Below are 14586 nucleotides of genomic sequence, written 5' to 3' on the forward strand. Positions count from 1 at the left end.
TAGATTTCCTAATGTCAATCTGAATAACAAACAGAGAGAGACTCTCTAGAGGAAAAGATGTTTATTTGGGAATAGAATATTGCAATGGGAATATGTTGCCATTATCAACTATGTGCATAGTCAGGGAGGTAAAGGAAGGCAAAGGTTTTTAAAGGAAAAAAAAATGAGGAGAATTACATAATTGTAGTAATTATCCTTAGCTACATAGATCAATTACAGCTTGAGGCTGGACAGGCAATTGTTGGGAAGATATCCTTGCCTAAGTATTGTTTTAAGTAAGTTTGGGCTGACCTTTGTGCAAGGTTGTGACTTTTGTAGGATTTGTTTTATTATCAAGCATACAAGTGTGAGAACCCTCTCTTCATGGCATTCCCTGGCTCTATTTGTCAAAGTTTTCTTAATATTAGTGACTCCATCTTGATTCTTTTTCATATTAGAAAACGTTCTTTTGTGCAAAGAAGGTTAATGAAGTTCTGTTCACTTCACTTTGTATTATCGCCTCATCATCTACTTTGACTTTCTCAGAGATTAAGACTTGCAGGAAAATCAAGGCAATGGGAGTGTTCATTTTCTAGGGCAAACCTAGATTCTGAGTATGGCTATCCCAGGGACAAAGTGAACATTATTAGAGCAAATATGAAGATATTGGAAGCAGTATTCTATAATCACAAGACTCAGGCTTTGAGGTTAGGCAGATTTGAATTCTAATGTTATTTCATCCATAATTAAGGCATGTCTTCCCTCAGGCTCAATTTCCTCACGGGAAATCATACTACATGCATGATAGAGATGAATTAAATATGGTAAAATATATATATAAAAATCAGAATAATGTTTATTATATAAGAAATGCGCTTGCTTTTACCCTCTCCTTATTAGTTCCTGGAACATGTTTTGAGATCAGCCTAATGAGTCACCTTTAACTTAGCTAATAACAATAAAAACCCACTATGTATTGAATGAACTCCATACAGTGGTTAGCAATGCGAACTGCAAAGCCTGAATGTCTGGGTTTGAACGTAAGCTCTTTTAACTTGTTAGTGACTAGTTAGGCAAATTACTTAACTCCTCGGTGCCTCAGTTTTCTTATCTATAAAATAGTGACAAAAAGATTTCTGACATTTATTGAAGGCTCATCAAATGCCAGGCATTCTTCTAAGCCTTACTATGTATAAACTCATTTATCTTCAGAATAACTCTCTATAGTTGTAGACTACTATTGCTATACGACAGACGGGGAAGCTGAAGCAGAGAAAAGATTCCGTTACTTACCAAAGTGATGAAACTCAGATAAAAATCCACAAAATGGCGTCGCGGCGCGGCGCGGTGCTCACTGGAGGCCCGGCTTTCGACTGCTGCTGCCGCCGCAGCCGCCGGTGGCGGCTGCACTCCCAAGATGGCAGCTCTTCCCGGCGAGTATTTCAGCGTTGGGAGCCAGGTGTCGAGCGGGACGTGCCAGGTGCAGCGGCTGCAGGGCGAGGTGGTAACCTTTGACTACCAATCCAAAATGCTGGCTTTAAAATGTCCCTCTTCCAGTGGAAAGCCCAACCATGCAGACATCTTGCTCATAAACTTACAGTATGTTTCAGAAGTGGAAATAATAAATGACCGAACAGAAACCCCTCCTCCCCTAGCTTCACTCAGGGTTAGTAAGCTTGCCAGCAAAGCACGGACAGAGAAGGAGGAGAAGCTGAGCCAGGCCTATGCAATCAGTGCTGATGTCTCTCCAGAGGGCCAGCAGCTCTTCCAGACCATTAAAGACCGTAAATGGCAAGAAAAAAACATCGTAGTCATGGAAGAAGTTGTTATTACACCCCCATATCAAGTGGAAAACTGTAAAGGCAAAGAGGGGAGTGCACTGAGCCATGTACGCAAAATAGTTGAAAAGCATTTTAGAGACGTGGAAAGCCAAAAGATACTGCAACGTTCACAAGCCCAGCAACCGCAGAAGGAGGCTGCCCTGTTATCCTGATTCCCTACACATGGAGGACTCTTCCAGCATCCAGCCAAGGAGGCGCTGGTGGTGGCTTCAGCGGAGGCAGGCCAGGGAGGGAAGGGATCCTATATGTCCTGTTGGCTCTTAACAAAGGGTCAGCATTTCCAAATCTTAGACTTGAACAAACAAAACACCCAACAAAAAAGAACAGGAGAATAATTTAAAAGTTGAATCATTACTTGACTAACAGACTTCGGTCCACCATGTCCTTTTCACAGCCCTCTTCTGGAACAATCATCTTGTTAATTTTATTTTTGAAAATTCTTTTCCCACTCTGCCCTTTTACTTCTGATTTTCCTTTCCTAGTCTGTTCCTGCCATTCTGTTTTTATAAGTGGCTACACTTGCCTTCTGAATAATTGAAAGAAACTTCTACATCTTTTCTTCTAAAATAAAAGTAACAAGCTGACTGTGATTCTTAAGTTGAGACCAGACCAGCAAAGGTCTCACTTCAAATTTTTCTTTGTTTTCTTTTCCTTTTTTCCTTTCTTTCTTTTTTTTTTTTTTTTTTTTTTTTTTTGCACAGGGCATGGCTTGAATTAGTTTTATTTTTCTTAACTTTAAATATATATGAAAATATATATTAAAATGTTCTCTAAATATTTTCTGCTTCTTGAAGGTCTCTTTTTACTAGATCATTCATGGCTATTCTTCCCACCTCATCCCTCTGAAAATAAAAATGTATTGCCCTCCCTACCATCCATAGCCAGGCCACTAACTTGACTTGGTGCGAGAGATTCTTGCTGTGAACTTTGTAGAGCCAGTGTGCAGATAGAATTTGGCTTTGAGGGTTCCTGATGGCTTTTTAGTCTTTAACTGTGTGTGTACCAATCTCACATTTGGCCCAAACCTCAGGATTCTCCCTCTGCCTGTCTTACTTCATGGTACTAGAAGAACTTCCTCCTCACTGTCTCCACATGAGAGAGTCAGCTGCCCTTTCTCCTGTGCCTCTGCAGGAAGAACTCTTTTGCAGGGCACATCTCAGCTCCTCTTTGAGGGATTGTTTTCTTTCGTAAGAAACCTGGAGTCCATTTACTCTGACCTCTCTTTAAATCTATTTCCAGAGCCACGACCCAGGAAAAAGCTTGGGTGACCCATAATTTCTCTTCTCCTGCTGTCCTCTTGCTCTTATGCCCCACCCCAATTCCCCTTAAATTTTACAAGCTTTTGACAGTTTGTATGTGCTCAGCCAATGAGCAGAAAACCTGGAAAGAATTTCTGGACTTTAGCCCACCAGTTTGTCTGGTTGACTAACCTGCTGAGAGCTAAAATTGGCACCCATTGCTCCGTGCCTTCAGGTAGTCTCATGGAGCAGAGTATTCCACCATCCAAATATCAGGCACTGAGTGGAATGTGGGTGAAGCTCACAGGACTGGCTAGAGCTTTGGGGGTGGGGTGGGGGTTAACTACTAATTTTTTGGCCATGATCTCTTTCCCCTTCCTTTTTTTTAAATTAAATAAATGGATCAAAATTAAATAATTCAAGCCCTGCCTTCAAGATGAAATTTTTTTGTATTATTTAATAAACCCAATTTTTTTAACCATCAAAAAAAAAAATCCACAAAATGTGACTCTGAAGTCATTCTGCTAACCACTAACTCTATTCATTATGTATCTTTACCTCTAAACCTTTCTGTGTATTATCTCATTTAATCCACTCAGAATTACGACAACCTTCCAGAGTAAGTCACTCCTTCCAGAGTACAGATTTTTAATTTTCAAAGAAGGACTAAGCAACAACAAGGCAAATTAAATAGCTCACGTTTACATAGCTAGTATGTGTTGCTGCCTGGTTTTGAAATCTGTATTATTAAAACCTAAACCTTACAACCTCTGTTTCAATATCACCTGAAGACTGAGAATTCCACCAAAATACATGAAATCTCCTTGTCTAATTGGAGCATTTGGAGTTCAGCAGAATTATCTCACCTACACAGTTCTTACAACACTCCTTCTTGCATACTATGCATTTGGGGTTTTAGTTAGTCATCCCTGCTGTCAGTGGCCTGTGACCTTGGAAAGACTATTTGATCAGCTTGAATGGAGTGATCAGCAGAAGGTTAGTTACACTGGCAGCCTCTAAAGTTATCCTGTACCAACATTTGCCTGGAAGCAAGAAGTTTAAAGTGGTTTCAGTAAGAAAACTATATGTAGTTTTTATTTTCTTTTTAGCTTATCTATGAATTATACCTTTGTAATCACCCACTCACATTTTTGTAACTTTTTTTCCACTGCCTTTAAAATTAATACATACACATTACAGAATGTTAGAAAATACAGAAAACATATTTATTTTTCAAGATTGACTTCATAGGTTGATTGTTTTCCTTGTTTTTTTAGTTTTATGTGTTGTTTGAACACTTTACTGGTAATTATATCTACTTTTAAAATCTCATCTAATCATAATTTAGCCTTTTTGTAAAACTAGAGAATAATCCAATGACTGTGGTGCTTCCTTATTATATATGAATATTTTAATTATTGATATACTATTATCCCCCTTACCATCATATCCTGAAATCTCATATATTTTGGAGTTAAACCCCTAGAAAATGTCAAAGTTATGTTTTGCTTTATTTTATTTTCATTTGGCATGCTTTCCTGCAAAAACTTTTTGGGTTTTGTATGTCCCTAAATTGTATATATTTACCTGCTATAGTAGCCATTGTACTCCTCTGGTGTTTTACTACTCAGCTCAGTGTTTTACTTTATCTTCTTTTCGTTGACTTAAGTAGCTCTTTGAATCAATGTTTTCTGAGGTGCATATGGGCAGCAAAGTTACTAGGCTCTTGAGTAAGTGAGAATGTCTTAACAAATGAACTTCTGCTCAGAGTAGATTCTGAGTTGAACCCTACGTCTTTTGAAAGCATGTGCACATCCTCCATTCACTTTGTGCACTGGAGAAACATGTGATCAGCTTGGTTTTGTTTTGTTAGCAAACTCATCTCCCTTCTTTAATACTTACAGAATGTTTCATCTAACACTAAGTCTGGGTTATTTGCTATCAGACAGGAGACTATACATCAGACAGGATGATTCAATTCAATTTGGGGGAATTAGAGGTGTTTTTGACAGACTGAGAACTTATTTGTTTCATAACACTTATTGTGAAATCTTACTAGATCTTACTGAAAAATAAATCTAAAGAAAAACAAAATTGGTGACAGAGGGCAAAGGAAACAGTTAAAAAAAACAAAACACACATCTAGCAAACAGCTCTAGCCAGATATAAAATAAAGATAAAAAGAAACCAAATAAACCAGGTCAACTCTTCGAAAGTCAAGTGAGTGAACTTTCTGAAAGTGCAGAGTGATAGAGGAAGAAAGCAGAATCCTAGAGGCATTTGCCACTACTTAAGAAAAAGTTGTAGCAAAAGCAAATGCTGCTCACTGTTTGAAACATTCAAAAGTTGGAGAGAGACAATGTCTGAGGAGCATAAGTAGAAATGTCGGTCCTCCAGAGGACTCTAGCTTCCAAGGCAACAACAGCCATTTGGAAACTCCCTAGGAAACAGCCTTCTTAGGCTTAAGTGATTATAGCAAGAGGCACAAACTGCTGGCACAGGTATAAAATGTCCACTCGCGAAAGAATCTGCAGGTGCTTCTGCCAGGCAGAGGCTCCCTCAGTTTACCATGGAGGTGCCAGAAATATGGGGACCAAAGAGAAAATGGAAATCAAGAGATTTTTAATATTCTGAATGAGAATAAATAGTAGCTCAAAAAGTAGCTGCCATTTTTGCAAATGTTAAGGGCTAATAAAGTATAATTCTCTTGAAGGTCACTCTGCATGAAGAGATACTATATATGTAATTGCAATTTTCCCCTAGATAAATGGCAAACAAATGGTAATAAGCTACTTATAGGAGATATCTCCCAGTTGAAAATAACCTCAAGGCCATAGTCTCCAGGGAGACTTAAGTTGACTGGCATTCTAGAAAATCTAATACAAAGAAGGGTTTCTCTGCCTGCCTCTTTCTCTCAGCCACCACTGGGTCCCTTCAACAGACCTCGGCAATAGTAAATCCTTAATTTCAAGAATTAAAAAAAAAACATCCTGAATCAACTGCTATAGGTGTTGGGGATTTCCTTGCTTTTTTTTGTTTTAATTTTCTGGGAGCTGGGGCATCAATTTTGTCTGTCTTCAGATCACTTTGGATCCATTAGAGTTGACATGGAATTATTTAAATTTCCAGAATCTTGACAGATGACACTGCTGCGGGCATAAAATGTGTTCCCCCAAAATTGATATGTTGCAGTTACAACACCCAGTACCTGAGCATGTTTGAACTTGTAGATAAGGTTTTAAGAGGTTATTAAGTTAAGATGAGGTCTTCAGAGTGGGCCCTAATCCAATATGGCTGGTCCTTTACAAAAAGAAGAAATTTGAACACACAAAGGACAATTGCAGAGACAGAGGGATGACCATGTGAGGACACAGTGAGAAAGAGAAAAGCCTCAGAAGAAACCAAACCTGCCAAAAATTTGACCATGGAATTCTAGCCTCTAAAATTATGAGAAAAAATATATAATTCTTTTGTGTAAGCCACCAGTGTGTTGTATTTTTTTAAATGACATCCCTGGCCAACTAACACGTATGTCTATTCGGTGGAAGACAGTGATGGGACAGACGACAGCCAAACTTCAACTTGTTTTAGGCATGAGGAAGCCATCTAGCTAGGATACAATCAAACAAGAATTTTTAGAATGGCAAGGACTTTCATTCATTTGGGTGCCTTAAGAATGTTGAGTTACTTTTGTACTTTAACTCACAAAAACATGATAGATAATTTTCCTATGGACATGAATTTACAACAGCAAAGGGATTTAAAGCCTTGAATGTGCTTATCCCTAGTAATTTTATTTGATGAAAGGATTTAATTAGTATTTTGGGGCATCTCTATGTTGTGTGAAATTTTATAATAAGTATCTTATTTTATCCATTAATCTTATACAGAAGCTCTAAGAGCATTTAAGATGAATGTGGCTAGACCTAATTTGGAATAAGAAGTAAATAGTGTGTAACCGTTCATCTTTGAGTTTAGTGTAGAAATGTGGGTAATTTTGTTAATACATACTGAATAACCCATTCTATAGTTTCTTGGAGGTGAAATGCATTCTGCCTACCAGTAGTCCTAGGAGGACACCCAAGAGTGTCCGTGGTCAGGTTTGGGGTAGCCATCTCATGAAAATGGTGGCAGAACATTCTGATAGTCCATTGATCTCTGTTGTAGCCCATTTGAGTTGCTACAAAGAAATAACTACAGCTGGGTCATTAAAAAGAAAGGAGGCTTACTTGTTCTCAGGGCTCTGAAGACTGTAAAAGAAGCATGGTGTCGACGTCTGCTTCTTGTGAGAGCCTCAGGAGTCTTCCACTCACGGTGGAAGCTGAAGGACAGTCAGGATGTGAAGATCACAAGGCAAGAGAGGAAGCAAGAGAGAGAAGAAGTCCTAGGCTCTTTTCAACAACCAGCTCTTGAGGGAACTCTCACGGGATCTAATAAAGCAAGAATTCACTCATTCCCGCAAGAATGACACAAAGATGCTCATAAGGGATTTGCCTGCTGACCGAAACACCTCTCATTAGGCTCCACCTCCCAGGCTGTGGGTCAAGTTTGAACATGAGATTTGGAGGGTCAAATACCCAAACTTCTTCCCCAAATTGGTTAAAAAAGACAATTATAAAGGAATGTTTATTCCTCTCCTCTCGTTGGTGCTATTTCACTCTTTTCCCCACCTTGTCTCCATTCTTTTTTCTTCCCATGGAGGAGAAATGAATCACTTGCATTGGTGGGGTATATCTGTTAGTTTTTATTTCTCTGTTGTATTGGCCAAACCTGTTAAAATTGTGTCAGTATCAGAGATTTATTGATTTTATTTCTGCTCTACAACAGGAAAGGCATGATTCTTGATAAGTAGTATTTTCTCTTTGGAAGCCCTCAGATGGGCTTCCCAAGATCTGAGCTTAAATAAATGGTTGACAGGAAAGATTAGGAAATACCATGTGCTAAGCCCTTTCTTCCAATTTAGCTTATTGATCAAGTTTGACTTCTGTGTCTGCTTCTCAACTGTTTCTAGATGAAGAGAGAAAAGAAGAGTGCAATTTAATTAAACTCACTTAAAACCAAACTGAGAGTGTTTGTTGTTCTATTAATAACACATATAGATGCATATTTAAAATAATTTTCTATTTTATATAGTATGTTGTTTTAATACATCTCTGCTCTGCAAATGCTCTTTTATGTTTTAGAATATTTTCATAACATCATGCCTCTTTCTAATTTTCTCATCTTTGGGTGGACTACCCTAGAACCAGTGCTTGAAAGCCAATACAGTGTTTATACTGCTTTTGACCTAGCTCACAGCTTCTGAATACTTCCTAAGACTTCCTCAAGGCTTACAAAAGGAAGGCAGATTTAATAGAGCCAGCCGCCAATTTCCTGTGCTTTTTTCTCTATAGGGTTAGGCTATCATCTGGTATTTCTATTGACAGATCCTGTGTTGAATTTAGGAATGATTTTGAAGTTAGTCTTTTGTTCTTGTTCCAAGCATTGTGCATGAAAACCCCAAGCCTCCTAACTGGCCATGTTTCAAATGTGATTCTTAATTCTGACTTTCCATCCTTCAGATTTTAACACCCGGAGTAAAATGGGACACTGCATGCCTCCCCTTAGCTGTGTTGTATCTTAAAGGTTTGTGATATTGGAAGATGCAAAATGGGAGATTCTAACAGGAGTAAAAGAATGGAAAACTGTTCGTAAAATGTTCTGAATTGGTCAACAGGGTGACTATATCAGGTTTTCGGATTGAATGTAAAGGCCTTGAATTACTGAAAAAAAAAAGAAAAACAAGAACTAACTAAAACACTTCTCCTAATTCATTTCTGATTGGCTGTGAGTATCCAAGGGCTTACTTACTGAGCAAGGAAATGTTGGCAGCTCTTAATTTTGTATTCTTGTAAAAAGCAACTAATGGTTTAATAATATTACAAACACAATTAGAGTGGTCAGCTAGTCAAATGCATTCGATGGCAATATACTTTACTTTAAAACATGGCCCATCTCTTAAAGGGACACACACAAATAAATACTGGAAATGTAACAAAATTGACCTCTCAAGAATACTCTTAAATGATTAGAAGGACTAGTTTGATAAGCTTCTTATTTTGGGAGGATGTTGGTGACAACACGAATTACATATGGAGAACAAGGACTGTTAAAACTTTCTTCTGAGGAGACTAGGTATGACCAGCTCCATGTTTATGATTTGTAGTGAGTTTGCACCTTTGAGACCTGAGCTGAGTTTCTCAGTATAATAAAAGAAAACCTGAAAGCCATAAATAATGGTCTTTCTTTGCCAACCTCTCCTCATACTCTACACACCATGTATCTTTTCCTATAAATAAATGTTAAAGTATTAATGGAATATAAGTTTAAAGGGTACCAGACTACCAGTCTGCCTGGGGTACTAACGTGGACTGAATCTTCACTGACACTAGGACTCCATCTAGAGAACAGTCCTATTGACAGTTTTTCACTAAATACATTGTATGTCATAAAGCCCAAACACAACTTATACAGACTATTCAATTCTACAGAGTACAGATGGGTGGTAGGTAGCTAATGTTTGTTGAGTTAAGAAAGACAGATCAAGGAGTTTGAAGGCTGAGTTTAATAATTTGTTCTTATTTATTAATTTCCAGGCAAAGAAGCCAACATAGCATAGAGTCTGAGACTCTGAGGAATGTGATATGGAGATGGGAAAATGGGGTAGGTCACTTAAAGTCAAGAAATAAAAACTTTTCTCCTTCTCTGACATATTAGAAAAGCTCGAAGTGCTAATGTTTGCCTAATAGTTTCTTGTTTTATCAAATAGGTAAGCCCTGGGCTGCATGGCAGCAATTTCTCTAGCAGACCCTAGCAGAAGAGTCCATCTCCCCTCTGAGATTTATGATATCCAGCTCCCATCAGGCTATGTCTGAGGATCTCCATTTGATATTATTGCACTAGAATCAAATGTGTGCAACAAGTTAGCTGGTGAGAGAGCCTGGTTATGGCTTTAATGACTGCTATGCTGAGGTCCTGCTTTGTTAGTCTTTTTATCAACACCATGAGGTGAGCTGATTTAACACTACATATTATAGATGAGAAAAAATGTACCTAATGAAGTTAAATAACATACCTAAATTCAAATAATTAATAAAAGGCATGGCTTGCAACCGAAACTTATCTCTCCCTAAAGTGTGTCACTTGCAAAGACATTCCTGAATCTTCAATAAAAGAATTTAGAAAAAGCATGTTTGCATTAAGAATTAGCTAATCTAAAATCCAGACTCAGAAATGACTTTTAAAATTTATCAAGTTGATTAATTAAAAACGCTATTCTGTTTTATAAAAGAGAACGAACTCATAAAGATAAAGAAAATATCTATAACATTAAAATATAGACATAGGCTTATTCTCCACTTGAGAAAGAACTGCATTGATTTGTGATTTATCTGAAGAAAGTCTTATTCAGTTGAAGTTTGGGGGCACAACCTTAAGCTGCTCACTCCAGCAGTGCTTATTTAGCATATCCATTGAGTTCTCTCTTATTTTTCCTATGAAAAGCTCAAGGTGAAGTTCAAAGACACTTTTCCCTTTTTTTAAACAAAAAAGATGCCTCAAACATTATAATGAAGTGGAAAAACCAAGAGAATAGCAAACTATGAAATGTAGAAAATGTCAAAGGGGTAATAAGAGGTACTTCTGATTGAGGATGTTAAATTTCAGTGAGAGTATATATAATCCAATTTATCTCTTTCATACATACTCTAACATCATGGCTACGCATTAACTGGGAATTTCAATTTTAATTTTAATTTGTACCATGCCCCGATGCTATCTTTTCTAATATTCCTTCCTTTTGCTTTTTCATTTTCTCTTTCCTGCCTTCTCTTTCTCTAGGACCAACTAAATTTACCTGTTGGAAGAGTGTGAGATTGCCTTAATGATATATTTGATTTTAATAACTCCAAGATGACTGACCTCTTAACTTGCTGCTTAGGTCTATAAATTAAGGGTCATAACTTCCACGTCTTATAATTTCTTTTCTAGTGCTATAGGCAAAGAAACACTCATATGCTGAGCATCATCTCAAATTATTGGACTGCTTATCTACCCTAGGAAGAAGTAGTCAATTATGACTAGGGATGGTGCTCATTTGCAAAGTCAGAACCCAGTTATTTTCTGAGAAGCTGGACATTGAAGTGTTTGGGATGAACTGATTCCATCTTGTTACCTCTGAGGATCTTGTTGTTAGCTATCAACTGCATTTCACAGATTTATATAATGCTCAGCTTCTGTACAAAGTACAGAATTACACAATTAAAGCTTAGAATCTCCTATTATAAGGAGAATAAGAGTGAGAGTAAGAAATTGAGAAGGGAGGAACGGAAGGAAGGAAGGAGGAAGGAAGGAAGGAAGGAAGGAAGGAAGGAAGGAAGGAAGGAAGGAAGGAAGGATGGAGCGAAGGAGGGAAGGAGGGAAGGAAGGAGAAGGGAGGGAAAGAGGGAAGGAAGGGGAAGGGAAGGAAGGAGGGAAGGAGGGAAGGAAGGAGAAGGGAGGGAAAGAGGGAAGGAAGGGGAAGGGAAGGAAGGAAGAAAGGAAGGAAGGAAAAAAAGATAGAGAGTTGGGGTGGTAGCGTGTATTAGCAGAGGAGTGGATAGTTAAACCAAAATAATCTGGTTTTATTTTTTCAGGAAGCTTTTGAATTCATGTCTCACAATTTGTTTTCTCTGTTTTATAAAAATATTCTGAAATACCTCACTTATGTATCATTAATGAAAGTCTGACCCCAATTGCATATGTATTTGTATGAAGTTTCTGTCTTGCTTTATTTCTTGTCTATTTTTGCTTTAAAGGGAGATACAAAGAACTCAGTGAATGCCCCCTTTTTTCTTTTCTGTATTTTAAAATTCAGCTTATATTATTGACACAATAATGGGTTGCAAGCTGTTAACGTCTGAAAAAAATGTCAAAATGCAGTCTTAAATAATAGCCATAAATGATAGAAAACCTCTTTCCATAACATTTGTTACTACCCTAGGTGACACAAACTGCAGTGTTTTGCATTTATGTATTTTGTTGTCCTGATACCATTTTCATAGTGTTCTACTCAAATATAAACCAAAAAGTTATTTTTGAAACAAGGTACAAGCTATGATGGAAAGAAAAAGGAGAAGAGGGATACAAGGAGAGAGAGACGGAGATAGAGGAGAAGAAAAGAAAGAGAAAGAAGGAAAGTACGAAAAGCAAGAACTCAATTTTTATCTATGGTGTGTGCTTGCTAATCCAACCACTTTCTTAGGAAAATGCACACCTTCTATTTTTTGCAAAGGCTAAAGTCTACAAATAACTTTTCTGGGTCTCAACTGTGTAATTAAAAAAAAAAAGTATGGGTCAGACTAGATGATTTCAGGCTCTGCAATCTTATTCAAATGAGCAAATTGGTTCCGGTAGCCAGGTTTCTGCCATGATGAATATTGTGTAAAACTATCCTTACAGAGAATCGTTACTACATCAAATAGCATGGTCAGGCTTGTCCACAAGATAAATTAGCCCTGTGGATTAATGTTTCTTTGGCTGTTAGGATATTTTCAACTTGTATTAGATGTGCTAAAAGGCTCAAATGAGACCAGTTTAAACAAATAGGTTGCCTTTGAAATGTCAACACGTAAAAAAGTAGAGTTACTATTTATCGTTTAGATTTCACTGTTGTTTGTACAGAACTTCATTTTAAGAAATATATGCAATACTTTTCATCACACTTCTGTCAATGTTGCCACTAAGTTGATAAGAGATCTCTAGATATGATAATCTATAAGTCCCCTGAGACATTACCCAGAAACCATGATGCATCACTGATGTCCTTGTCACGTGCCAGTCATCTTGCAGATATTCAGCTGGCTTCAGCAACAATACTTAATGACAGTTTATAATTGTATGTCGTTTTCCTCTTAAGAAATGTGAATCTAATAGGAAATATTTCCCAGAACTCAGGGGAGCATACACTAGAATTTAGCTATAGTGCTCTGTGGCCCACATATTAACAATGTTAGAGCCCAGCAGTGTACCTAGCACATAATAGGCAGTAAATATTTGTTGACAAATGAATCAATGATCTTTTCACATTCTCCCAGATGTTGCTTGAGATGTAGACAACTTTTAAAAGTACTAATCATACATAACTAATCTCTTTTCTAAAGACTAAAAAACTGAAATTGGAATTTAACTAAGATCAATTCAATGAGGAATTTGTCCCAGGTCTGATTCAGTGTCATTTTGACCTATCTAGAAGTCACTGCTGGAGGAAGCAATTGTCTTACTTTACCACTTGATAAAATTTCACTTTTTCAGAAGAAACTGCAGATTCATGAGAAAAGTCAAGCACTTTTGTGGATTTTTCTCTATCAATGCCATCCATCACTGTGGCTGCAATGGAGCTCTCGGTATCTTCCACCTCCACAGCGCTCAGCTGTTGTTCCCACCTGGCACCAGAAATGCAACTCAAAGAAAGAAACAGCAGAAGGGAAATAAAACAAGAACAAGAAGCTGGGATTGAAGCCAGATGAGCTGGAATGAGCAGAGGGGCTGAGAGAAATAGAATCTAAATTCAACATTACGTTTTGCCACAACCCACCTCTGAGAGTGTTGGCCCCATCTCTTTCATCATTCTTCTGCTTCTCAAAAAGGTTTTTATGATGAGGAAAATAGGAATGAGGAGAGAGGATCTAAAGTCTGGTTGCTTCAAAGCTTTAGCCTTCCAATATCTTCTAAGGTTTCTGTGATTCTGAAACTTACACATTTAAAAATTTAGAGCCCAGTGGACCAGCCCTGAAACAAGCAAAGCAGAAGGTAGAGCCAGTGAGCATAGGGTTTGCTATCCATGTGTAGGGGGAAAGAAGAAAAAGTAGTTTCAGATATCCTTGAGGTAAACCAGTACAGGTCAAAAAAGAAACTAAGACAGACATTTGGGACAGACCAATGATGTTACTACCATGGTGAAGTGGAAATGGTTATTACTTATATTTGTAGCCATAGTTTTATGTGTACATATGTGTGTGTGTGTGTGTGTGTGTGTGTGTGTGTGTGTATTCATATATATACATATAAAACATCAAATTGTACATACTAAAATAAGTGCATATTAGTATTAATTTCATTCTATTGCACAGATATACTTTTTCTAGTACTTTTCTACATATATGTATATGTAGAAAATACATATATACTACATATACATATACATGTATATGTAGAAAAATTTATATAACTATATATCACTAATTTTTAAAAATCAGATAGGTGTAGGGGTGTGTCCATAAGCTCAGCACTTTGGGAAGCTGAGCAGGGAAGGTCACTTGAGCTCAGGAATTTGAGACAGGCCAGGGCAACATAGTGAGAGCCTATCCCTACAAAAAATTTGAAAAATTAGCTGGGTGTGGTTGCACATGTCTGTAGTCCTAGCTACTCAGGAGGCTGAGGTGGGAGGATGGCTTGGGCCTGGGAGGTTGAGGGTCCAGTGAGACATGATTGTGCCCTGCACTCCAGCCTAA

General features: G+C 37.6%; 1 protein-coding gene across 1 annotated transcript; it reads left to right on the forward strand.

Moving 5' to 3' along the window:
* The first annotated feature begins 1381 nt into the window (after nt 1–1381).
* LOC117080825 (protein LSM12 homolog) lies at nt 1382–3501 on the forward strand. Its single transcript, XM_033206122.1, has one exon. The coding sequence runs from the start codon at nt 1397–1399 to the stop codon at nt 1970–1972; it is 576 nt and encodes a 191-aa protein (XP_033062013.1). The 5' UTR covers nt 1382–1396; the 3' UTR covers nt 1973–3501.
* Nucleotides 3502–14586: the final 11085 nt, after the last annotated feature.

The sequence above is a fragment of the Trachypithecus francoisi genome, unplaced genomic scaffold (assembly GCF_009764315.1).
Source record: "Trachypithecus francoisi isolate TF-2019V2 unplaced genomic scaffold, Tfra_2.0 Lachesis_group8, whole genome shotgun sequence".
In the NCBI taxonomy this organism is placed as follows: domain Eukaryota; kingdom Metazoa; phylum Chordata; class Mammalia; order Primates; family Cercopithecidae; genus Trachypithecus; species Trachypithecus francoisi.

Coding starts and splice junctions, on each gene's coding strand:
- LOC117080825 (XM_033206122.1), top strand. CDS start 1,397: ATGGCAGCTCTTCCCGGCGAGTATTTCAGCGTTGGGAGCCAGGTGTCG.